This window comes from Pleurodeles waltl, chromosome 1_2 (assembly GCF_031143425.1).
Source record: "Pleurodeles waltl isolate 20211129_DDA chromosome 1_2, aPleWal1.hap1.20221129, whole genome shotgun sequence".
NCBI lineage: Eukaryota > Metazoa > Chordata > Amphibia > Caudata > Salamandridae > Pleurodeles > Pleurodeles waltl.
Genome location: NC_090437.1, coordinates 928,885,232 through 928,909,166, shown reverse-complemented (window position 1 = coordinate 928,909,166; position 23,935 = coordinate 928,885,232). Strand labels below are relative to the sequence as shown.

Below are 23,935 nucleotides of genomic sequence, written 5' to 3'. Positions count from 1 at the left end.
TGGAGAAGATATCACAAATATTGACAACAAACTAGTACATCATTTAGCTGAGAACAAAATCAAATTATGATCATTCACTCTGGATAGTTGTGCTACAAGACACATGTGTATGAAGGCAACGTGATTTGTTCATTTAATGCAATTCAAATAAACCTTATTCAATCGAAAAAATATCCTAAGAGCACACATTAACAAACAATTCAATACTACAGCAAACAAGCACAGTTCATTATTATTGAGGACCTTATTAATAAAATTAATCACCTGAAACTAGCTAGAATTGATATGGGGCTGGCTGGTCCAATCTTGTATCTAATCAATTAACTGCCCTTGATTGATTTTCTGCTACGGATAGCGTGTTTAAAAAAACAACACAATCTAAAACAAATATCCGGGCTATTTAACAACTGGCCTCTCTGCATTTTCAGGTAGCTAACCTTCTTAACAAGGGCTTGAGGCAAGACTGCTTTAGAAGCCACAGAAAGAATATGAACCTCAACAAAGAATGGTCTGAACTTCCATCACAAGGACACGGTGTCAACAGGCTACCCCATCTTTAAAACATGCTAAGCACAACATTGTCACTGATCTAAATCTGAAGAGCAGCGATCTCTCCCAACTCGTCAGCCCTAGGGTGAGATACAGAGGTGTGAAGCCAACTGCCAGAATAGAATATTAATAACAGATGTTCGGTTTGCTGATGGCGTCCTGGACCCTCCATAGAGCAGTATACTTGCCAAACCTCTCCCAAACCTCTGCCGCACCACCTTTTTATCAGATTTAGTGACTGAGCCAGGGTTGCTAAACAAATCGGAGAGACCGATACCCGATACGAGCTAGAGATTTACCTATGTATTTCAGCCAGGGAATGGTAGGCCCTTTGTCTGAATTCAGACAATCCCTTATTATTTCCCTGTTAAAACTTGCCTCTTTGTTGCAACACACACTCTCCCAGAGCAGAAGTGGCGCTAGCCGTATTGCATCTGAGATATACTCTAAATTCAACTCAGAATATAAGATAACATTTGCGCTTATGGGCGGATGATTCAACATCCATCTAAAAATTCTATTTTCTTCAGTCTGTACAGCTGAGGAATTTGGATACCCCCTACTCCTGCATCTTATACAGCTGTAGGAACACATTGCATTTTGTAAACTTTAATAAAAGGGGAAATTGTGGATCTGCCATCTTCTCTTGCTAAATTTAAGAGACAGGCCGCTGATCTTCCAAGTTTCTGCTGGGCTATGTTTACTTGAGTTGCCCAGGAATTGCTTAAAGAAAAATCCATATCTAAGTAACAAAAGTTCCTGACGGCGCTAAGTTAGTTTTCGCCCACTCTCAGGACTGATGCTGTTCTCCTACCAGGTCCAGAGGCTGTAATATCGATTTACCAAAGTTTGTGTTCATATCTAGGTTATGCATAAAGATCACAAAGGCATCAACCAGGTTCCGTAATGCGGGAGGGGTTCTGGCCAGCAGAGCTGCGTTGTCAGCATACAGTAAAACTAGGACAGGGGAATTAGCAATTATTGGTACATCCCGCGTAGAGTTAGAAAGACTGGCATTTAGCTTGTTTATATAAAGAAAAAAAAGAAGGGGTGCTAATACACACCCCTGCCACACGCCACTTGCTAACAGAGGGTATCGACAATTCACCATACTGACCATATCATACCGTGGCGCCCACATTTTCATGGAGTGCATGCAAAAAATTAACTAAGGCGACATCCACGACATCCACTCCTAAATTAATTAGCATCAGCCATAGCTTACTTCTGTTCATGCTATCAAAAGCAATAGACAGGTCCATAAAGGCCAGGTACAGTGGGAAGCGCTTGACATCTGTATAGTTACTTATAATGAGATTTAAATTCATGCACTGATCCACTGTACCGAGCCCTGGACGAAAGCCATACTGACAAGGGGATAGTTTTTTGGAAAATATCAGTTAAAACATTACATTTTAAACTAAAAATAACACTGAAATTCACTAGTCATAGTTAACTAAAGTAACTAGAACTCCCTCCCTCTGCAAGCAATAATAATCTGAATCTACTAAGAGTATGTCAACTTTCAGCCATATTTGATAGTGCCAAAGTTATAACCATTAACAAATAACTTTTCAAATTATAAGACATTCAAAAGTGTTACCAATTTAAGTCACACTTGCCACCTTTTTTAAACATGAATATCTCAAAAGCTACTGAATGTATGTACACCAAATCAAAAAAAGCATGCTTTCCGAGTTAAGGTATTTACTTTGTGTAAATCTGGCAATATATGACCATTTTACACCAGGACCCAGAATGTAATTTTTTATATTACATGATTAGTTTTTAATGTCCATTTTTAATTGTTACTGTGAATATTTGTTACATTATTTGACACCAAAGATAGTCTTGGCAATAAAGGGCCGTATTACAAAATTACCAGGTATGTTTTCTCACTCCTATCCTCTCTCTGAAATTTACATATACATAGGTTTTGCAGTTTTGTAAGAACTATAAGAAATGAAGCCAACATGAAGACCCTGTATAGTTCTGTAGTCGTTGTTTGCAACACTAAAAAAATGGAAGCCCTAATTGTACTGGAGCTACAATAATGAATGTTATGCTGAGATGTCTGTGGCTGACCTTCACTCTGGGACACAATAAGTCAGTATCATCACACTTTGTGTTTTCTTTTAGCTGTTATGGCATTTCTTTTTGACCTGAAGGCTCTGGTTGACATGATGTCCGTGGGCACCCTTCTTGCCTATTCACTTGTGGCAGCCTGTGTTCTCATCCTGAGGTGAGCCTCATTTAAGATAATTTTATCTGCACTTTTTGACATTTTCAGAATTGCCATTTTTTTAGGTCCAAACAGCATCAGCGGTCTGCAAGAGCTGATGTCATCATAGAACACACAGCACAAAACTGTTGAATGCTTTATGTTATGTGATGCACACAACACAGAATGTACACATGCACATATATACATATGTAGAACAAGTTTTTTTGGACAACCTTTTCAGCCCTTGGCTACTTTAGTTCAAGGAGCTTTAGGCATTGGCTAATAGGGCTGTCCATCACCATTGGAATCAGCACAGAATTTTTGCAGATGTGAATATTTTCAAAAAAATAGCACATACACATATATGTTTATTTATATTTATCTAAAGCACAAGTCAGAGAAACCGAAGTAGGTCTATCAGTAGAATTAGTGACAGTATTGTGAGTGAAAGCAGGAAGCATGAAAAAGAGTGACGTGTGCTGATAGTGAATGACACTTGAGCAAGAATGATGCTAGCATTTGATTTTTAATTTAAAGACACAAGAAAAAAAGAAACACAATCTGCTGGTGTGTCTTTTCTCAAGCCCTGTCTCAGCCTACAGTGTGATGCTCGCATGGCACACCTGAAACGCCTCTGGTAAGCACCCTGCCACAAACTGTTGCAGGTGCTGCCCCATGAGGATGCCAGTGAATAATTGAAGCTGACCATGCACAGGGTGAGTGAGGTAGACAAGGTAATAATGAATATGTTTCTTTGCGAACAGGTATCAGCCAGGCTTGGGTTATGAGGAGCCAAAATGCTTAGAAGAGAAAGAGATGCTTTCGGCATCGGAGAGGGAGTCAGCAAAGAATGAGTCCCAGATAAGCATCATACAAGAGCAACGGACACGTTTCAGTAATCTTCTCTATCCTCCAAGTCTGCCAACAAATCAATCTTCTTCTTTTGTCAGCTTCATTGTTGGCCTCTTAGGTAAGTTTCTTGATACTAATTAAGAACATTGCAAAAGGAAGTTGTATTGTAATATGTTATAGATATATAATGGGATGTTGTATTGTGAATGGTTTCAAGTCGATTCACTGTAGGTTTTTGAGATTTGAAAAGCCTTCTTTTCCATTATATACATTTGTTTATTTGTTGGTTCTTTTGAACAGCTATTCTGATTTGTGGTTTAAGTGTTCTGACCACTTACGCAGTTCCGGCCATTGCGAATCTGGAACCATGGAGTATTGGCCTTCTTGCAGTTTTTATACTACTTTTCCTGCTCCTGGTGCTCATCATATGGCGACAACCACAGAATCAGCAAAAAGTTGCTTTTATGGTAAGTAATTCATCAACAAAAAATACTGTTGATCTTGTATGCTGGGTAATGTGTATATGCATAAACCCCCAATGTGAGTTCTGCCCAAGTAACAATCTCCAAACTCCTGTGAGGTCAAACATATAGGTTCAGTATTTTAAACTTGTGTCCAGCACCTGGTAGCATTGGCACAGAGTAGATTTGCTTAAACTAGGAAAATGTGCAAAGTATTTAGTAACACTGAAACAGTCAAAACACAACACAATAAAATCCCACAAACCATTTCTAAATATTAGGAAAACTGACACCAAAATGACTAAAATCTTATAAGGGGAGGTGTAGGTATAACTTTTTAAAAATTGTACAGCGATATAAAGCGCGAAGAAAAAGAAAACTACCAATCAGAAATCATGGTTCCCTAGTGCAATTTCAGGCTGACAGTGAAGAAAATAAGAAAGATGCACACATCGGATTATCCTGTCAAAGTTTTGACCTTCTGACTTAGGGCCTGTTTTAGATATTGGCAGACGAGTGATGGATATCCTGTCCGCCGAAATCTAAATCCCATTATATCCTATGGGATTTAGATTTCGGCTGATGGGATATCTGTCAACATTGTGACGGAGTAACTTGTCTGTCAATATCTAAATCAGGCTCTTAGAGCCAGATGTATCAAAGCCCTGGTTTGCATTTCCTAAATAGCGATTTTTAAGAAATTGCTATTTAAGAAATGCAAAATGGGATGTATGAAAACTGCGATTCGGTAATAGCAATTTCTTAAAAATCTCAATTGCTTTTACCAAATCGCAATTAGGGAATGGGGCTCCATTCATCCCTATAGGTGAGAATGGTTTTGCATTACCTAATTTGCGAATTCACTGCAGGAATTTGCAAATTATGTAATGCAAACCCCAAGGTGCTGGGGGCCTAACTAAGGCCCCCTTTGATGCACCCCCAAAAAATATTTGTGGACATGTGTGCGTTACATATCATTTTTAAAAATGCATTTATAATGCATTTTTTAAAATTGCACATGCTTACCACCAAATTGGATTTGGTGGTAATTGCATTTCCTAAATGCCCAATTCAAATTTACGAAATGCATGATATATGTGCTTTGGAAATCGCAAATAGGAATTCCCTATTTGCGATTTCCTATTTAGAGAATCGCAACTGAGTCGCAATTTCAGGGAACCGCTATTTTAGCAATTCCTTGAAATTGCACTGCGAATGCCTTTTATAAATCTTGAAAGGCATTTTTGCACTCGTAAACGGTCGAATTTTGCGATTCGCACCATTTGAGAGTGCAAAATTGTTTGATACATCTGCCCCTTAGTCTTTTTTGTGAAAATTGCAAACCTTCTGCAGGGCAGGCTTGGAGGCTGCATCCGACAAAGTCCTCTCCAAGCCGAGTAGCTGCTGGATGTGGTCCAGTTGAAGTTGGTGGTTTTGGCAGGAAAAGCTCTGAGCTAGAAAATCTAATTTTGTGGCTTCTGAAGTTCTCTCATTGGGTTGATACTTTTCACACCTTGCCCTGTCAAGATTTCAACTTTTGGACTATGGTGGTCATTATGAACTCAGTGGGAAAACCCGCCGAGTTCGGCGCTGGCGGTCAACAAAAGACTGCCAGCACGCAGAACCCCCCGCCGGCCACATAATGAACATTCAGCAGGGCCGGCGGGCGGAAACAGTGTTTCCGTGAGCCGGCCCAGCTGAATGCAGGGCCTGAATGCGGCAGTGTAGCAGTGCGGCGGGTGCAGCAGCACCCATTGTGCATTTCACTGCCCGTAAATCGGGCAGAGAAGTGCGTGACGGGGCTATGCATAGGGGTGCCTGAACTGCCCATGCCAAGTGCATTGGCCCCCAGGGGGGGCACGAGGCATCCATTCCACCAGCCTTTCCCTGGTGGGGTAAACCACCTGGGAAAGCCTGCTACTGGCAGGGAAAGGCTGGTGGAACCTAAAACATTATCAGACGGGCAGCGCTGCTTGCAGTGCTGCCCTGTCGGATACGTAACTCCACCCTCGCCAGGCTGCCTGGTGGCGGAAGCCTGGCTCTGGTGGAGTTACAAAAGTGGCGGTTCTGCCACGTTCATTATATGGCGGTCTGGACCACCATGCCTGTTGCGGTAATTACCGCCACCTCCGGCATGGCGGCCCAGACCACCATGTTCGTAAGGAGGGCCTTAGTCTTTTTCTTGGAACTCAAAATTTTCCAGCAGGGCAAGCCTGAAGCTGTATTTGATTAAATCCTTCTGACATCGAACACCTCTGCTGTGAGGTTCCTCTGAAGCTCTAGGGGTCTTGGAAGTCCGAAAAGTCTTTAAGTCCCAAGTTTTCAGACTTCCTCAGGTAGTTTCACTTAGCCAAACGTAATGCTCCCAGGACATGAGGGACACCACTTAGAGGCCAGAACACACTCAAGCAGAGGCCAACCAGCAATCTAGTTCCAGTTGTAACTGATCAACTGACAACCCCAGTGAAAAGACCTCTTGCAGCTTTGTAGGCCCCTGTAAGGATACAGGATGTCTGCCATCTGAAAGATGGACTCCACTTCTTAGTCCTGGGTACAAGAGAGGGCATGTCCAGCCCTTCAGGTCTCCACACAGGTTACAGGTAAGAGGTTTAAAAGTCTTCTGTTCGGCCACAGGTGCAGGAAGTGTTCTGAGGAGCTGGGGTGAGGTGCTAGTTTGTTCAATTCAATAGCTAGTGGATATGGTGACTCCTAGACACTCTTCACCATTCTCAGTTAAATCAAACAGGTCAAAACCTTTCTGGCCATGGATAGGGTGTGTGCCACACCTAGGGCATGGTTAAGGTAATAAGTAGTCTCCTCTTACTCATCCACTTTAAAATGTTCCTGGGGTGCAACCCATTCTCCAGTAAAGACTAAAGCTAAGAGTCCAAAGTGAGTTTTAGGATCAAAAGAGCCCTGCAGCCTACCCTAAGGGCTACAGGTCCTACTTAGGGGTGACTTCCTTAACATTTAAAAGTGTGGTTTCCTTCATTTGAAAAGTAATATTTTGACCTCTCTGTCTGCAGGTATCAAAGCTACAGGAGTCAGGCTATACATGTTGATCTGAAGCCACGTTTTCCTTAATAGCCTAGTAAATAGCATATTTGCTGCTGCAGTACACAAGTGACATTTACATTTCTCTGCCATTGATGTTTTTTCGTACACTGCATACTAAAGCCTTAATGGAAAGTTGAATATGCCAATTGAGGATTAGCCAGTTTTACAATATTTTAGGAGGTCAGGACAAATATGCAGTGTTTAAAAACCAGCAGCATTAGTTCACAAAAAATGGGGGTGACCACGCCACTTTCTCACAAAGGTGTCTCTTCAAAAGTACAAAAACGTGACATGGGTGGAGAAGTTATGTGTGCCCTATGCAGTTTGTCCTCTGAAACCAGGATACCAGTTTCAACTTTTTTAATGTTTGATAGTATGCCAATCTAGGCAAAACAAACATTACAAAGGCAAGTTATCATAAGAATACTATCAGTATATACAAACTAAATTATATAAATATCATTAAAAGTGATTTCCTTTGTTCTGTATATATAAAACGTATATAAAGTACTGTATACACATATCAGAACAAATAAATATGTTAGGGAGACAATAAGAAACAGCGTAAGGTCATTGACAACAACATATGCACACTTTTGATTGTTTCTAGCTACATAATTTTTTCAACTAAGTTAGGCAAAGTAAGAGAAGGATATTATATTTCCCTATCCTGTGGTCATCTCAGGAGTACTACACAAATAAGTCACATCTACCTATAGCAAAATATTTGTGAATCAGGCTATGTGCATGTATGTATGTATATCTTACAGCTGATCCTTATGTTTTTGTCATTGTGATTTCTTATGGAGCTGGTCTATGTATTACTTGATTAGAGATTTGTCAATGATATTCAATAATTTCTCCTATTTAACTTTTTTCAGTCATGCAAGCAAAGTAATTCTCTCACGCTGCTCTTTTCACTGCTTGGATAGTCTGTGACCTTGTTTTCAGTGTGCTTTTATCAAGTATATAAATTATACTGCAGTAAAATATTTCCAGCCAGCTCTCTATATTTACTGAGCCTTTTATGTATGATCTAGATATCAATGTATTGATCTTGTTCAGTTATCTAGTGCATACAGCTGGGCCATATAAATATAGCGGGGAGGGTATCATGTGCCAAGCCAGAGAGATGAAAAGTGATCAGTGAGAAGCTCTGAAATAAAATCCATGTCATCAAATGTATTTTCTCACAGATCAGACACAGAACTGTAGATTAACTCATCCTCTACAGCCCACCTACTCAGTAATCCTACTCAGTACACTAGTATGCCAGTAGATTTTACTGTTGCCCTTTCACAGTGTACCCACCATTGTTCACCAGATATGTTCAACCTCCACGGGCAGCCAACCCTTGCTGCTCATGACCTGGCAGCAGAGCATTGGCCAAAGGATCTGGACTGGGACCAGACCCTACTCCCACCTCAATGTGTGTCACCAACCTCCACGTGCGGCCATTGCCTAAGTGCAGCAGTGGCGCATTGAATTATTATTTTTTTTCCCCGATTTAAAAATCCTATGCTGGATTTGTAAATTCAATTCTGAGGGTTGGGATTGTCAAGGATGTGCAGATCTTGCATAGGATTCATAAATTCGTTTTTTCATTTTTTTATTTTATTGGTGGGGGTCCCTTTGGGGCACCCCACATTGGCCTGGGGTCCAGTGTGTACTTAACCTACTACCTTATGCATGTTTACATTTTGTACTTTTTTGCTGCTTGTTGTACCATGTTGAGCAATGGCAGCTGCAGTAGCAACATTTCTGTGACGGCCAGCCAATTGGAGTACAAAAGAATTTAGAATCCGCTGCCGGATTCGTGAATTTGCAATGTACAAAAGGTTCCTTAATCCAATGATGTGAATGTATTTTATTTTTAACTGGATATGTAAATTCTCTGTGAATTTGTGAATCTGCATACACTTTGAAAATTATAGGGTCCAGCTATCTCTAAAATGTAATCTCTATATGTCCTCACTGGAACACTTTTTGAATGCTAATTTCCCCAAAACGACTCTAGTTTTTATTTGTTACACCAGACTAAGCAGAAGCATAATACCTAATCGTGTGAAATGGTCCTATAGTGACATCAAAAAACATTTGGCTGAATGGCTAGAAGTTTGTAAATGTCACCAGAACTCCATTGCCAGAATCCTTATATTTTGAGATTACTCTTGGTATGTTCAAATTCGGTGGGGTCCCAGTTAAAAGCTGAGAAAAAGGTGGGTCCCAAAACGCGTTTTCTCCATGTATATGTCATAGGGATTTTGAACAGAAATAGAGACCAAACCGCTGGACGGAATTACACAAAAGTTTGCGGAAAGCTAGCTCTTGGTCCAGAAAGAGAACATTTTGTTATTTAGTGTAAATTCGCTCAGTAGTTTTTGAAATATTAAAGACAAAACACAAATTGTATATATAGGGACGCAAAGGCTTCGCCAACCCTCTCAATTGGACACTGCGATCTGATTGGCTGGCAACACTTCAACAAGGAACTGCAGGCAGCCATCTTGGGACTCGGCTTCAGCTGAGTACCAGAAATAAAGGTAGAAAATAAGAAAAGGCGCAAGGAAGGGACACTTTGACCCCTTAGCTCTGATGCTAAGGTCCCAGAGGGACCACCCAAGGGTAAAAAAGAACTTTTGAAAAAAAAATTGCTTCAAATTCATGACATGGTTTGACGGCACTTGTTTTAAGAAAGCCCTCGGGTGGGCCCAGTCACAAATTAAGGAGGGGGACACATAGGTCCCCCCTCCTGGTCTTATTTATGCCCCGGGGACTGCCACCTTCCTGGGGCTTTATTTCAATAGTATGCTGGGGACCACACCCCAAGGACCACCACCTCCTCGGGGCAAAATCATAAAATTCTATGTAGACCCCTACATGGGCGCCGGGGACCGCCACCTCCCTGGGCCTAATAGTTTATTATATGCAGGGGACTGGGCAGCCCCACCGCAGCCCCCAGGACTGCCACCTCCCTGGGGCAAACATTGATTTACATGGGGGGGGGGGCTGCGCAGCCCCCCACAGTGCCGGGGACCACCACCTCACTGGGACAAGCATTATATTACATGGGGGGGCAACATGGCCACCCCACAGCCCAGGGTCCTCCACCTCCCCAGGGCTGAAATAAAAGAATGAAGGGGGCCATTGCCAGTCTCTAGCTTTGGAGACCACCACCTCCCTGGCTCAAATACAGCGTTGGAGAGGGGAACACGTGGCTCCCCCTCGTGGAGCCATGCATGGCTTTGGGGACCACCACACCCCCTCTACCCCGGACGGTTCCTGCTATGTACCAGGGTGTCCAACCCCAGGACATTGCCATTTGCTCTGACTTGGCAGGATCCTTGACAGCAGAAGTCACAGCAGACACTCTGGTTCCAGCAAGTGAGAGCTGCCAAACAGTTCTTGCTTGCTTGAAGCAGAGGTTTCCTCAGTTTCCCTGCCTGCAGAGATGTGGGCAGGGAAACAGAGTAAACAATTGCTCTCACAGAGAGGGAGCTGCATGTTTAGCAGCTCCCTGTCTTTGACAGCAGTGCTTGCTCCTGCAGGAAGCGGGGAGCCGGCTGGGATTGAGGGTCTCCCTTCAGGCTCCCCCACTGTCCCCAGTGGTGCTGACTGGGTGCCCTGGTAGAAACCCAGGTGACATGGCCAGGCCCCAGGGGATGGGGTCCCCAGGGCCAAGATGAGCCCGATGAGGGGGGTGATGCAGCCTCCTCCCCCCAAAACAAATGTTAAGGCCAGGACCTGTGGGATGGGGTTCCCGGGGATGAGACTGGCCCGGGGAGGGGGCCATGCAACCCCTTTGTTGAATTGTAATGGGCCTCTGCAGTATGGGGTCCCCCAGGCTGTAATCAGCCGGGAGAAGGGGCCCGCGTGGGCCTCCCTCCACCATACTACCCATTCACCCAACAAGGTAGCCCTTACTAACCAGTAGAAAGTGCTCCCTCTTACACGGACTCCCACACCCACGTAGACCCTCTAACACCCACTCTCACACCTAGACAGACACTCTAACAGCCACTTTCACACCTAGTGACACCTTCTCACACCTAGAGAGACATACCCTCCAGCCAACTCCTGCCGCACACAGCCATAGGCCATGCGCAGTGTGGGGTTGGGTGGGTAGGGGGATTGACTGCAGCCACTGGCCAGGCCCTGCAGCCAACCCCCATGGCGCACAGCAAAAGGCTGTGCGTGGTGGCGGTTGAATTTACATATAGTAATAAAAATTACTTTGTTAAAAAAACATAGAAATTCACTGGAAAAAAACAAAGGTTACAGGGACATTATAGTTAGGAAACAGAATTTTTTAAAAACTAAAAATTCACTTAAAAAACAAAGGTTGACCTTTCGTTTCTTCAGTGAATTTCTAAGGTTTTTTTTTAACGTGAAGTAATTTTCATTACTGTGCATAAATCCAACCACTGCTGCTCACGGCCTTTAGATGTGCACGGTGGAAGATAGTTGCAGGGCTCGATCGCCAACCCCTATACCAACACAACCCTATGGTGCGCACGGCCTTCAGCCATGCGCAGTGAGAGTTAGCCACAGGGCCTGAAGCCAACCCCCATAACCACCCAACCCAATACCATGCACAGCTGAACAGTCTATCTCTTGCTGTAAGAATAGGTGTGAGAGAGTGTCTCTGTCTGAGAGAGTGTCTGCCTGAAAGTTTGAAAGTGGGTGTGTGAGGGTCTAAGTGGTTTGTGAGTGGGTGTATAAGGGTCAGTGAGTGGGTGCGTGAGTGTCTGAGTGGATCTGTGACTGGGTGTGTGAGTGTCTAAGTGGGTCTGTGACTTCTGTGAGGGTCTGAGTGGGTAATTGAGTGGGTGCATCAGTGTCTGAGTGGGTCTGTGAATTGGTGCATGAGGGTCTGAGTGGGTTTATGAGTGGTTACATGAGTGAGTGGCTCTGTGAGTGGGTGCATGAGGGTCTGAGTGGGTTTGTGAGGGGGTGCATGAGTGTCTGAGTGGATCTGTGAGTGGGTGCATCAGTGTCTGAGTGGGTCTGTGAGTAGGTGCATGAGGGTCTGAGTGGGTTTGTGAATGGGTGCATGACTGTCTGAGTGGGTCTGAAAGTGGGTGTGGGAGTCTGAGTGGGTGCATGAGTCTCTAACTGCATGTATGAGTGAATGAATTAGTGTATGAATGAGTCTGTGAATGTATTTTTTTTCTTATTCGTGAATAATCTTGATTAATCTTGATTAATCGTGAATATCATGCATAGTAAAGAAAAAACATTTTAAACCCTTAATTTGACCCTAAAAACACCCCTATATCACACTCTTGGAGTCCGTGTTCCTCGACCCTGACCCCTTATGTTATTTTTCATTTTGTTTTTCAACCCCAGGGACCATGTCCCGAGACCTTAAAATCGCAGGCACAACTTTCTGTTCAGGTTGTGGTCAAGCAGTTACAGTATTTATGTTTGCACGTGCATTCACAATAAACACATCTTTTTTTACCCCCCTTTTCTCAGCCCCCGCTTGGCGGGTCACCCCGAAAGTTTCACTGCGCAACAAGAATTACTAGGGCACTTAGTGACAATTCGTCAAACGGTGCCAAAGATATAGGCAAGTCAAAAAAGCTTTTCTTTAAATAGTATATTTATAATATAGTAATATTTTATTATATATATATATAAATTCAGTTTTATGTGACGGACTAACTCAGTAAGTGAGGTTACAAGAGAGTTCAGTGCCTATATAACACACAAAGTTAAAAAATAAGTTACAAGAAACTTACACAAAGTATGCATGTTTTAGGTAATATGAGCAACCGGTACATGGAATACCACTATGAACACTGATGAAAGGGTAATAGCTCATCATCAAATTTAAACTGCAACATATAAAATTGCAGGTGAATAAGCTTACCAAGATTACTTGTCTCATATGTAAGGAGGAATTATAAGAAGATTAGTATTTGCCACATATATGAAACCTTTATAATAAGAATGGGGGAACAGCTGTTTTTCCAATACTTTTTTGATGGTACCATGGTGAAAGGTGGTGCTGATGTTTAGAAGGGTGGCATTCTATGCTCCTTGATGAGCATTATTTAAATGTCTTTGTTTTCATGAAGGATAGGATTTCAAGAAATAGATTGTCCTTGTTCGGACGTTAGTGCTGGCCCACTCACATGGCCTTTTACTTGGTCAGATACATTGGTTTACCAGAGTGGATTTCATTATATGGAAGCTTGCTTTTATAATTTTAATAGAGATTATAATGTTATTAGAATTGCAGGAGTAGAATCTGACTTATTTGAGCCATTACCCAGCCTGGCCATAGCATGTTTCAAAGCCTTGAGAAGACCTGAGTGTAGTTTGAATATTTCTGTAGATAGGAAGTGCTCATGACCCCTCTGCAATAGCAATGGGATTGAATAACGTCTTTCAAAATCATCTTCTCAGAGAAGGGTTTAATACCTTTTCGGAGCCTGAGATGGTATGGTACCCAATCAGAAGACTAAGGGAAGTCATTACGACCCCGGCGGTCGGCCGTAATATGGAGGAAAGTACTGCCAACAGGCTGGCAGTACTTTCCTTCATATTATGACATTGGTGGTTTGGCTGAAGCCAAACCACCAATGTACCACACCGACCGCCACAGCGGTAATGGGAACTGGGCTGGAGACATCAATCTCCAGCCTGGAGGCCATCACTTGACCGCCTGCGGGATTATGACCCCACCTACTGCCATGTTTTTCGTGGCTTCCTTACCGCCATAAAAACCATGGCAGTAGGCACTATCAGTGACAGGGAATCCCATCCCTTTCACTGATAGGGGTCTTACAAACCCCGCTCCCCCTCCAAAGGTTCCCCTCTCACCACCCTTCCTCTTCAGACCTCCCCTTCATATACGCCCCTCCCTTCACACACACATACATACACCCACTCCCATATTCATCCTCGCATGCATACATACATTCACACACACATCCGCACACACTTACATACATAGATTCAGACACGCATTCACACTACCCAACCTACACGCACTCACACCCCCAAACATGCACACACATACAACATGCAACACACACCTGCATGCAACCACGCACAGACATGCAAACACCCCCCCCACACACACACACATCACCCCCCGACCTCCGGCAGGAGACGAGACAGGGCGCTGCTGCCAGCAGCAGCGCCCGCAAGCGGAACACCGCCTGCCCGTATTGATTCTCATAATACGGCTGGCGGCGGACTACTGGTGTAGCGCTGCTTCTGGCAGCAGTGCCACCTTACCACCATCCGCCGGCATGGCCACAGCCAGATTTCCGCCATCCTTCTGGCGGAAATCCAGCTGTGGCCATATTATGTCGGACGGCTGGTAGCCGCAGCGATGGTCTTTTGGTGGCCGTCGCCGCAGCAGTAGGTGGATTTTACCACCAAGGTCCTAATGAGGGCATAAGTGTTTGGTCCTCTATCTCTTCTCCCCATATTTTTTAAAACCTTTTTTTAGAACAGGAGACTGAGTCCCCAAGTTTTAAAACAGTTGTTGCCACATCTTTATTGATGTGGCAGCCAATCAAATTTTAACTTTTGATCAGGCGGACCCCTGATTCTTCCATGGTCTGATGTATACATAAATTTGATCCCTTCATTTTCTCATAAACTACGGAATGGATTTAAACCAAATCACAAAAACACACTTTATGGATCAAGATCTAGATTTGTACCATATCTGGTGTAATTCCGTTTAGCTGTTTTTCTAGTATCACTGTGCAATTTCCCATGAAAAAATACATGGGAAGAAGCATATTGAGAACCCCTTTTTCTCTGCACTTGCTTGATGGGTTACCTCGAAACTTTTCATGAAGAAGCTGAGGTGGATGATACTTTTTTGGAAGGTGTCATGAAGATTTGCCAAACGGCATCAAATCTACAAGCAAACCAAATAATCCATATATATAAAACTAGTCCTTTATTTCCAATAGCTGGTGGTTACTAATTAACCAGTATTAATGTCACCTGTGGGATTTAAAAGCATTATTTTGATACCATGAAGCTTGGCTAGTATTGAAAAAGGCGGAAGCCAAAATGCGTGTACAGCTTATTAGCAATAAAGGACTAGTAAAATAGTATCCTGTGAGTGCTCCTTGTTTGTCCTTTTGGATAGAGAAATGTACATATTGTGGGTTTACCACCACGCAATGGTAGCATTCGCCCAAGTGCAGGCCAGTTATTGGTGAACTTTGGAAAACAGGTTCAGAATAGAGAGCCTGCACAGCTGCATGTTATTTTGGAAAGCGCAGCCTCGTTGATTAAGTTGGCAACTATCCAAGTTGTTGGAAATGCATCCATTACTTGTTGTTAATGGCATTATTCCCTGTCGTACTCCCTCGCTTTCCTTAATGACCAATGAGGCCCCCTTGTCTCCCCTAGACCCCTCCCCTCTCTTTTTAAAAGGTCCCCTTCCCCCACTCCTGTACAGAAACAAGCGAAAGGCAAGGTGAGAGAGTTGGACTAGGAGTAGTGCCATTAACGAAAAGTAATGGACGCACTACCTCTCGTCCCTCTCTCGCCTTCCTTAATGACCAATGAGACATAGCCAGAAAAAACGGGAGACAGACAACTGAGTTGCAATGCACAAAAAAATACATTTAATTACAACCAGTCCAGACACAGAAAGACCCCTATTCCTTCGTAGAGGACAAAACCCTGTGCCCCAAAACAGCCTCCAAACACCCTAATTCAGCAATATGGTAGTGTCATACAAAAGCAATGCAATTCAGCTACAGTAACAGCCATACCCCGAGTGGAACGACCCTGTATCCCAGAAGGAGGCACCACCCCTTTCAAATCATAGGCCAACAGCACTATCGACCAGATCCAGCGACTCAGGGAAGCAGTAGAAAGCTTCTCTCCTTTCTGTGCAGGACCAAAATTTACAAACAAAGAATCCCCTTTTTGAAATGCAGCAACCACCTTCAGATAACACAACAAGGCCCGCCGCACATCCAAAGCATGTAATCTGACCTCCTCCTCCAAGGAAGGGTCAGGACAAAAAGCAGGGAGAATCACCTACTGGTGACTATGAAAAGCTGAATTAAACTTAGGCACAAAAGAGGGAATTGGAACCAGTACAAACCGATCAGGAAAAATGTTGCAAAAAGGAAAAGAGCAGGATAATGCCCCCAACTCACCGAAACACCTGGCCGAAGTAATAGCCACCAAAAAACAAGTCTCAAGAATCTAATGTTTTAAATCAATGTCCCCCAAAGGTTTGAAAAGGGGGTCCAGCAACACATTCAACACCAACTGGAGATTCCAGCCAGGAAAAGACCTCACAGGTCTCAAAAATAAATTCACCAGACCCTGAAAAAATGTGGGCATCAAATGACCTTCATCCTCCAAATTTCGCCGAGGACCACGAAAAGCTTGGATCGCTACCCACTGTACTCGCAATATAGCCACTGACAACCCCATACATGCCCCATCCTGCAAAAACTGCATGATCACAGAAAGAGAAGCCAATGTAGGGTCAATATGTTGCTGCAAACATCACAAGGAAAAAATCTTCCACTGACATCCATAGGAATTTACCGTGGATTTACGCCTAGCAGCCTGCAAAGTCACAGCCAAAGGACCAGGAACCCCCAGTCCAGTCAAACCCCGCTGTGCAACCTCCAAGCCGTCAAGTGCAGCCTCTTCAAGGATCCCTGGGAGAGACAAGGAAACACCAGAGGAGAGGGATGGAGAGGAAGAACCCACTCCATCCCGGATGCCAACTGCTGAAGCAGAGGAAACCAATTTGCACAAGGCCAACGGGGAGCGATCAAAATTACCCGAGCCCCCACCTGCCGGACCAGACAAGAAAGGAACGGATCAACTGAAATGGGGGAAACGCATAAAGAAGACCCTGCGGCCACAGACACGTCAGACCGTCCAATGCCCATGCCTGAGGACACTGAAAATGGCAGCATAACTTCCCCACCTTTGCATTTTCTGGGGATGCAAACAAGTCCACAACCAGATGACCCCATCTCCTCAACAGACAATGGAACAGAGACACCCAGAGGGAGAAATCCCGGGAGGAAGGAATGACCCTGCTCAGTTGATCTGCCAGAACATGGTCCGCCCCCTGAATGTACTTGGCCCGAAGAGGCAGAACTGAATGCTGAGTCCATAAAAAGAATAGCCCGAGCATCCTGATTCAGTGAGCGGGACCTGGGCCCCCCTCCTGTTGATATAAGCCTTGGCCACCAAGTTGTCCGTTTAGACTAACACCGCCTCTCCCGCAAGATCACTTGAAAATGAACCAGAGCTAGCTGGACCGCAGTCAGCTCCCTCCAATTCGAGGACTTTCAGATTCTCTCAGAGACCAAAACCCCTGAACCTGCTTGGACCCCAGCCACTCCCCCACCCGAGGGGACTGGCAATAGTCGTCAGCACCACAGGCACCGGAGGAGACAAAAGAACCCCAATTTGGTGAGGAGCCAGCACCATCCACCAACCCAAGTTCCGGCGAATGTAATCCAACACAGGAATGCGGGCCAGAAGATTGCAAGGATCCGGAGACCACTGAGAAAGCAACCAATTGACCAGACAAAGAAGATGAAACCTGGCCTAGGAACCAAGAAAATCACTGAAGCCAAGTGGCCCGAGAGCCGCAACCACTGAAGCCCCCTTGGACCCACCTGAGACAGCACAGCATTCACCTGATCCTGAAGATCCTTCCACCTCCTCTCTAACACAGTCACCAACCCCCTCAGAGTTAGAAATCGAGCCCTGATAAACACCAGGTCCTGGGAAGGCACCAAATCTGATTTCCCCCAACTGATTAAGAAACCTTGACCCTGGAGGACCCCCAAGACACTTTCCACATGAAGCCTCATGAGATCTGCGTCTGGAGCCTGGATCAACAGATCGTCCAGGTAAGGATGCACAATCACCCCTTCCGCATGTAGAAGCGCCACGAGAGGAGCCAGTACTTTTGTGACTACCCTTGGAGCAGACTTCAGGCCAAAGGGAAGAAAACAGAACTGAAAATGGTCCTGGCCTAGTTCAAAGCGCAGAAACCTTTGAGAGGAAACTGCAACCGGTACGTGAAGGTAAGCATCCTGAAGATCCACAGACCCCAAAAAATCCCCTAGAGTAATCAGAGGAAGAACTTCCTGAATGATCAACATCCTGAAGTGCACAGTCTTGATCGAAGAATTCACCCATTTGAGATTCAAAACAGGAACAAGGAACAGAACAGAATAAGCCCCCTGCCCCCATTCCTCCACCGGCACCCTGCAAATGGCTCCTTTGAACAGCAAATTTTGGACTCCATCCATCAAAGCCCTTCGTCTGCCTTCTTCCACAGGCAAAGGAGTCAGACGAACCCCAGTGTCCAGAGGAACAAGATCGAACTCTATAGAGTATCCAGTCTCTATAGAGTATCCACTGATCGGTGACATCCTTTCTCCATTCGGACAGAAAATGCTGCAGTCTTTCTCCCACTGGTTACTCTCCAAAACCTTGATTCTCAGTAGCCCTTCTTGGGAGCAACCTTCACCAAGGGAACGGACCTCTTTGGAGAAAACCTAGGCTGAAACCTATGCTTTCTGGAAGAAGAGGACCAAGGAACAAGCTTGGGCGAGGACCTGGAATGTGACTTCCACCCCTTGCTGGAAGTGGAACTTCCCTTATAAGGCAATGCATGCTTGCGGTCCTTAAAGGCTTTAAAAATCATGGCAGGTAATTGATCACCAAACAGAGCCTGACCCTCAAAAGGAAGTCTCAGGAGAGCCACCTTCTCCCCAGAATCAGCCTTCCATTGCTGCAACCAAAGAGACCTGCGGCCTACAATTGGATGGTGAGCCGCAGCTTCGCGTGACCTGGAGCCCAGGTTCGGTTCATATGCCGCCCCCGTCTGCGTCCTGAAGGAGGGCGCAGACGGGGACGGGGAACTCGACAGGTGAGCGAGGGCTTAGACTGCGGCCGCGCCCTCGCCCATTCGAGTGCCTTCACCCGCCCTACCCCACTATTTAATCCTCTTTCCCCCTCGCTGAGGAGTGGGGGGCGCCTGGGGCAGCATCTGGAGCCCCGTTTTTGGCATACCTGCAATCAGGATATCAAAGAGGGACAGGGGGACAGCGGCCCGACCTGCCCCCTCGCCACCACCCCGACCCTCCACCGCCCAGGCAGCTTCCCGGGAGCACGCATCGGAGCATTGGCGCAATATACCGGCGCAAGGGAATGGCCGCTACAGGTATCAAGAGTGAGGCAGAGTGGCGCTGCTGAGGACGGCCCCTTGCTGAAGGTAGTGGAGGGGGGGTCCACGACTGGACTGGAGAGGCTGAATTTTGCAAGGTGCAGAGGCACATGGCGGGGTAGAGCCCGACGAGTCCATGCAGTGGGCCTATGTACTTTTGGATGCGGCAAGATACTCTACCCTACGCCTTGTGGACAATGTAGGGGTGGGACCCTAATTTTACCACCAAGAGGGGACCACTTGCAGCGTTGCTTGCAGCAGTGGGAGGCCCCCGTACTGCCCCGTATCACTTTGGGCCATTGAGTTGGTGTGCTGGCAGTATTGGAGAAGTCTTCCCGGCGCTGGCCCAACAGAGGGCTCTCTGATCTGCTATTTGTCTTCCTGGTGGGCCACTGGGTCCAACACCTTCCACCCCACTTTTGACTCCTGACTTCTAACTTTGGCCCTCTGACCCTTGGTTACTAACGCCCCAGTGGATGCTTTCTGGTCTTTGCCGGGATCTGCAATTCGGGAGACGGCCCATCTCACTCCCCCTTCTTCCTCTTTTGCATCGCCCGCCTGCCCTTTCACATCTGCTGTACAGTGGATCAATAATCTTCCGATCCCTACCTATACTGGGAATCTTGCGATGCCCAGCGGTCGGACGCCAAGTAAACAACCGGGTAAGCCGTCCTGGAAACTACTCTTCTCGGAAGCTTTGCGCCACCAGAGAGCCCTCCCACAGAGGAGCACCCACTCATTCCACCCAGTAGAATGGCAGATACCACGCAGGGCGCGACCATGGAAGCATCTTGCAGGAGATTTCGGCAGTGGGCCTCAAGCTGGAAGGTATGGACAGTGCTATGGCTTCGTTAATGGCAGAGACGAAATCCATGCGCTTGGATTTAGCAGGCTTTCAGTCACAAGTTACGGGTCTGGATCAGCGAGTAACCTTGGTGGAAACATACATTGCCTCCTGGGTGGACAGAGACCAAGAACTTTTATACCTCCGTAGCAAACTGATTGACTTGGAGGATAGGAGCCGTAGAAATAACGTTCGCTTTCTTGCGTTCCCAAAAAACATCGAAGGCGCGGACATAAACTCTTATCTATGGGAGACTCTACCCAAGCTGAGTGGCATAACTTTTGACCCTCCCCTAGAATTTCAAAGGGTGCACAGGCTGGGTCTCAAACGGCGAGATGACACCAACCGCCCCCGCCCCATCACAGCCTGTCTGCTGCGCCATGTGCAAACCTGTCAACTACTGCAGGCGGCCCGAGTGCACAGCCCATTCCGGTAGGATGGTCTGGAGGTTAGACTAACGGTCGACTTTCCCAAAGAGACCAGCGAACGCTGGAGAGCATTCTTGGCCCTCCGACCACGTCTCCATCAGCTGGATGTGAAATACGGCTTGTTTGAGCTGGCCAGGATGTGGATCACCAAAAATGGGGTGTCAAGAGACTTCTATGATCCGTAAGTCCTGCAAGTGTTTTTGGAGGGGCTTCAGAATCAGACCCAGCCCATGGACACGGCGACTCCAATCCGGACTCAGGACATGCTGGGACCACTCCCGAGTGTCACCCTTTCAACTCCCACTCCTGAGGTCGTGGGGTGGACGACTGCAGACTCCCACCCTAGGGGGAGAGACTTAGAGAGGCTCACGAAGAGCCACGATGATAGGGGTCAGGTGCTGCAGGCGGTGGCGATGCATACGCAGACCGCTGACAGGGACAGGTCTCGCTCCCCTCTGAAACCCACTCTGACCCCCACATGAGTACAAGGAAACGCAGTATCCCAAAGGAGACCTGCCATCGGCGGACGCTGAGTCCTGCAAGAAGTTGCAGAGGCCCTTCTGCGGTGACGATGGAGAGGAGAAATGAGTACCTGCCTTTATAGCATCACAGACACTTCGTTTATAGAGGATCAGTATTTTCACAGGTCCTACGGCAACCTTACTTAGTTGTCTAGCCCTTATTTAGTTTGTTCGAGTGCACTTAGTAATGCTTAAAAGAAGTTTTTGATCCTGTTTGTTGGCAATATGTCATAAGTTTGACTGCTTTTCAATGATAGATGTTTGCTATCGTACGCTGTCACAGCTGCTTGGTACAACATGACAGAGGCTCATTCTTTATCTTTCCCTGACCCACCCTCTCCTCTCCTTACACCCCCCCTCCCTTATTTGCGATTAGACACTTCTCCCTCCCAGGCTGGACTGTTCCCCCACTCTGCGTGGTCCGGTCAGCCCATACATAGATGCGCAGCCACGCTCTTTACCGCCCAAGCCTTGGCGCTGGGTGCTCTACCATGTGTCTCTTACCTGAGGGCCAAGTCTTCTCTTTCTTTTCCTTCCCTCTTCCCTCTCCCCCCTTCATTATTTACGGACACCCTATATTTGCGTCGCTTTCGTGGTTCTGTCTCCCTCGTTGTGATCACGATTTGATATCCTTCCTGCTGAACCTTGTGGCAGTCCTCCCCCCCCACATGCCCTCCCTTTCCTCCCACCTCCCCCCCCTTTCCTTCGGTGCAGCACAGCTCTGGCTCCTGCTGCGTGCTCTCACGTGCGCCTGCTGCGTGCTCTTGCGCTGCCCCCCCCCCTGATGTTTGCGCCCTGGTGGGGGGAATGGGAATGTGGGACTGGGATGCCCCGCCCCCCCCCCGGTCGGGGGCCCGCTGGCCGGGCGATTGAGCTCTATAGGCTTAGGTTTAAACCTGCAGGTTACAGATCGAGATTGTCTCGACTTTTGTTCCGATCTCTTTGTTTCTCTTTTTTCTCTTTTTTTTCTTTCCTTTTTTTTCCTCTCTCTCTCTCTTCCTCCCTTTTTTTTTCTTTCTTCTCTCTCCCCTTTCATCCTCTTCCCTTTCCTTTTCTCTTATTTACTTTTCTTCTCTTTTCTCCCTTTCTCTTACCCCTTCTCTGCTTCTGAGGACAGCACCAAGCTCTTCCTATCCCTCTTGGCCCATTCCGCGTGTCTCCACCCCTTCCTCTTCTTGCCCCTAGTTTCTCTCTCCTCCACCCCTACCCCCCCCCCCCTTTTTCTGTCCTTTCCACTAGGGCTCTATGATAGCAGGCCCTCGCCCACCCCCTTCGGAATCATTGCGCAGTATATCTTGGAATGTAAAAGGTCTGACGCATTTTATAAAATGAAGAAAAGGTTCTGTCCTACCTTAACTCCAAGCAGGCTGATATAGCTTTACTTCAGGAGACAAACTTAGACAGAGAGGAATCTAGCAAACTGCACAGGGACTGGGTGGGGACTGCACTGTTCAGCTGCAGCCCTACCTCACCCGATACGGGTAGTGCCCCCCAGAAATGTGGTGTTGCACTATTGCTGCACAAAACTCTCCCCCTCACAGTTATTAAGTCATGGACTGATCCAGAGGGATGCTATGTGTTCGCCAAGCTAAAGATAGGTGACTCCTCACTGTGTGTGGGTTCCTTGTATGCGCCAACTGGCCCAAAGCGCCTGTTCTTCCTGAAAATCAACCGCCTGTCGTCGGAGATAGGGGTGACCCGCTATGTAATAGGGGGCGATTGGAATTTGGCCAGGGATGCAGTATCGGACAGACCAGGACCCCTGGACGTTAGTAATAATGCCGACAGAGCCCTACAGTCCTATATATTGTTGGACAATGGCCTGGTGGATCATTGGAGGCTTACACATACGGCTGACAGAGAGTACACCTTTTTGTCACCTGTGCACAGCACCCAATCTCACCTCTATTACTTCCTTATGTCACGTAACCTAGTGGCCCATGCCCACGACACCTCCATACTTGAATGTGGTCTCTCGGACCACTCTCCAATCATCGTCGCTGTCCAGGTGGGCCTGGTATCCCCGGGCCGCAAACCGTGGAGATTTACTATTCACAGGTACCGTTCCCCCCAGGGCAAGACACAGCTGAGAGCCCATGCGTCCTCCTTCGCTCAAAAAAACCTGGGCACTGTTGAATCCAGGCGAACCATGTGGGCTGCAGCCAAGGCAACGATACGGAGGCAGCTCATGCGCGACGTTATCAAATAAAGAAAGAAAATAGCAACAAGCGGCACTGGAACTTGACATCTGTCGTCTTACACGCCAATATACTGACCACCCCTTTCTTCCAGTGTATCATTGTCTGGAACGCGCCTGTATGGCCCTTAATAAGTTATACACCTCCCAGGCTGAGTTCGCCCTACAGGGGAGGCACTATGAACAAGGCGAGAAGGTCGGTCGGCTACTTGCAGCTCAGCTTCATCAGAGGACGGCTGCTCTCACTATTTCGGCCATTCGTACCCACTCAGGAGATGTGCTCACGCACCCACAGGCTATAGCCAATGAGTTTAAATTCTTCTACCTGCATCTTTATACACCGCAGACAACATCTAGCCCTGTTCAGATTGCAGCTTTTCTTGCTGATCTTGACCTACCCTCTCTTTCAGACGACGGGCGCAGCCTCCTGGATGGAGAAATTAGGAGGCTGGAAATAGAGAGAGTCATCTCCGACCTCCCCTACCACAAATTGCCCGGGGAGGATGGATTCCCCGCAAAATTTTAAAAATGGGTGGGGGAAAAGGCGATTGACATTTTGCATGAGGCTTTCAGCGAAGCCTGCAGGATGAAGGC

The 23,935-nt window shown here is 46.4% G+C and overlaps 1 protein-coding gene across 3 annotated transcripts in view; it reads left to right on the top strand.

Annotated features, from left to right (window-relative positions):
- The window catches only part of SLC7A2 (solute carrier family 7 member 2), a 395,073-nt gene that overhangs the window by 323,317 nt on the left and 47,821 nt on the right, over positions 1-23,935 (top strand). For all 3 annotated transcript variants that reach the window (XM_069200480.1, XM_069200498.1, XM_069200491.1), the window contains 3 exons: positions 2,689-2,791; positions 3,538-3,743; positions 3,926-4,092. In XM_069200480.1, coding sequence (XP_069056581.1) covers positions 2,689-2,791; positions 3,538-3,743; positions 3,926-4,092 — 476 coding nt within the window. The remainder of the gene's footprint in view (positions 1-2,688; positions 2,792-3,537; positions 3,744-3,925; positions 4,093-23,935) is intronic.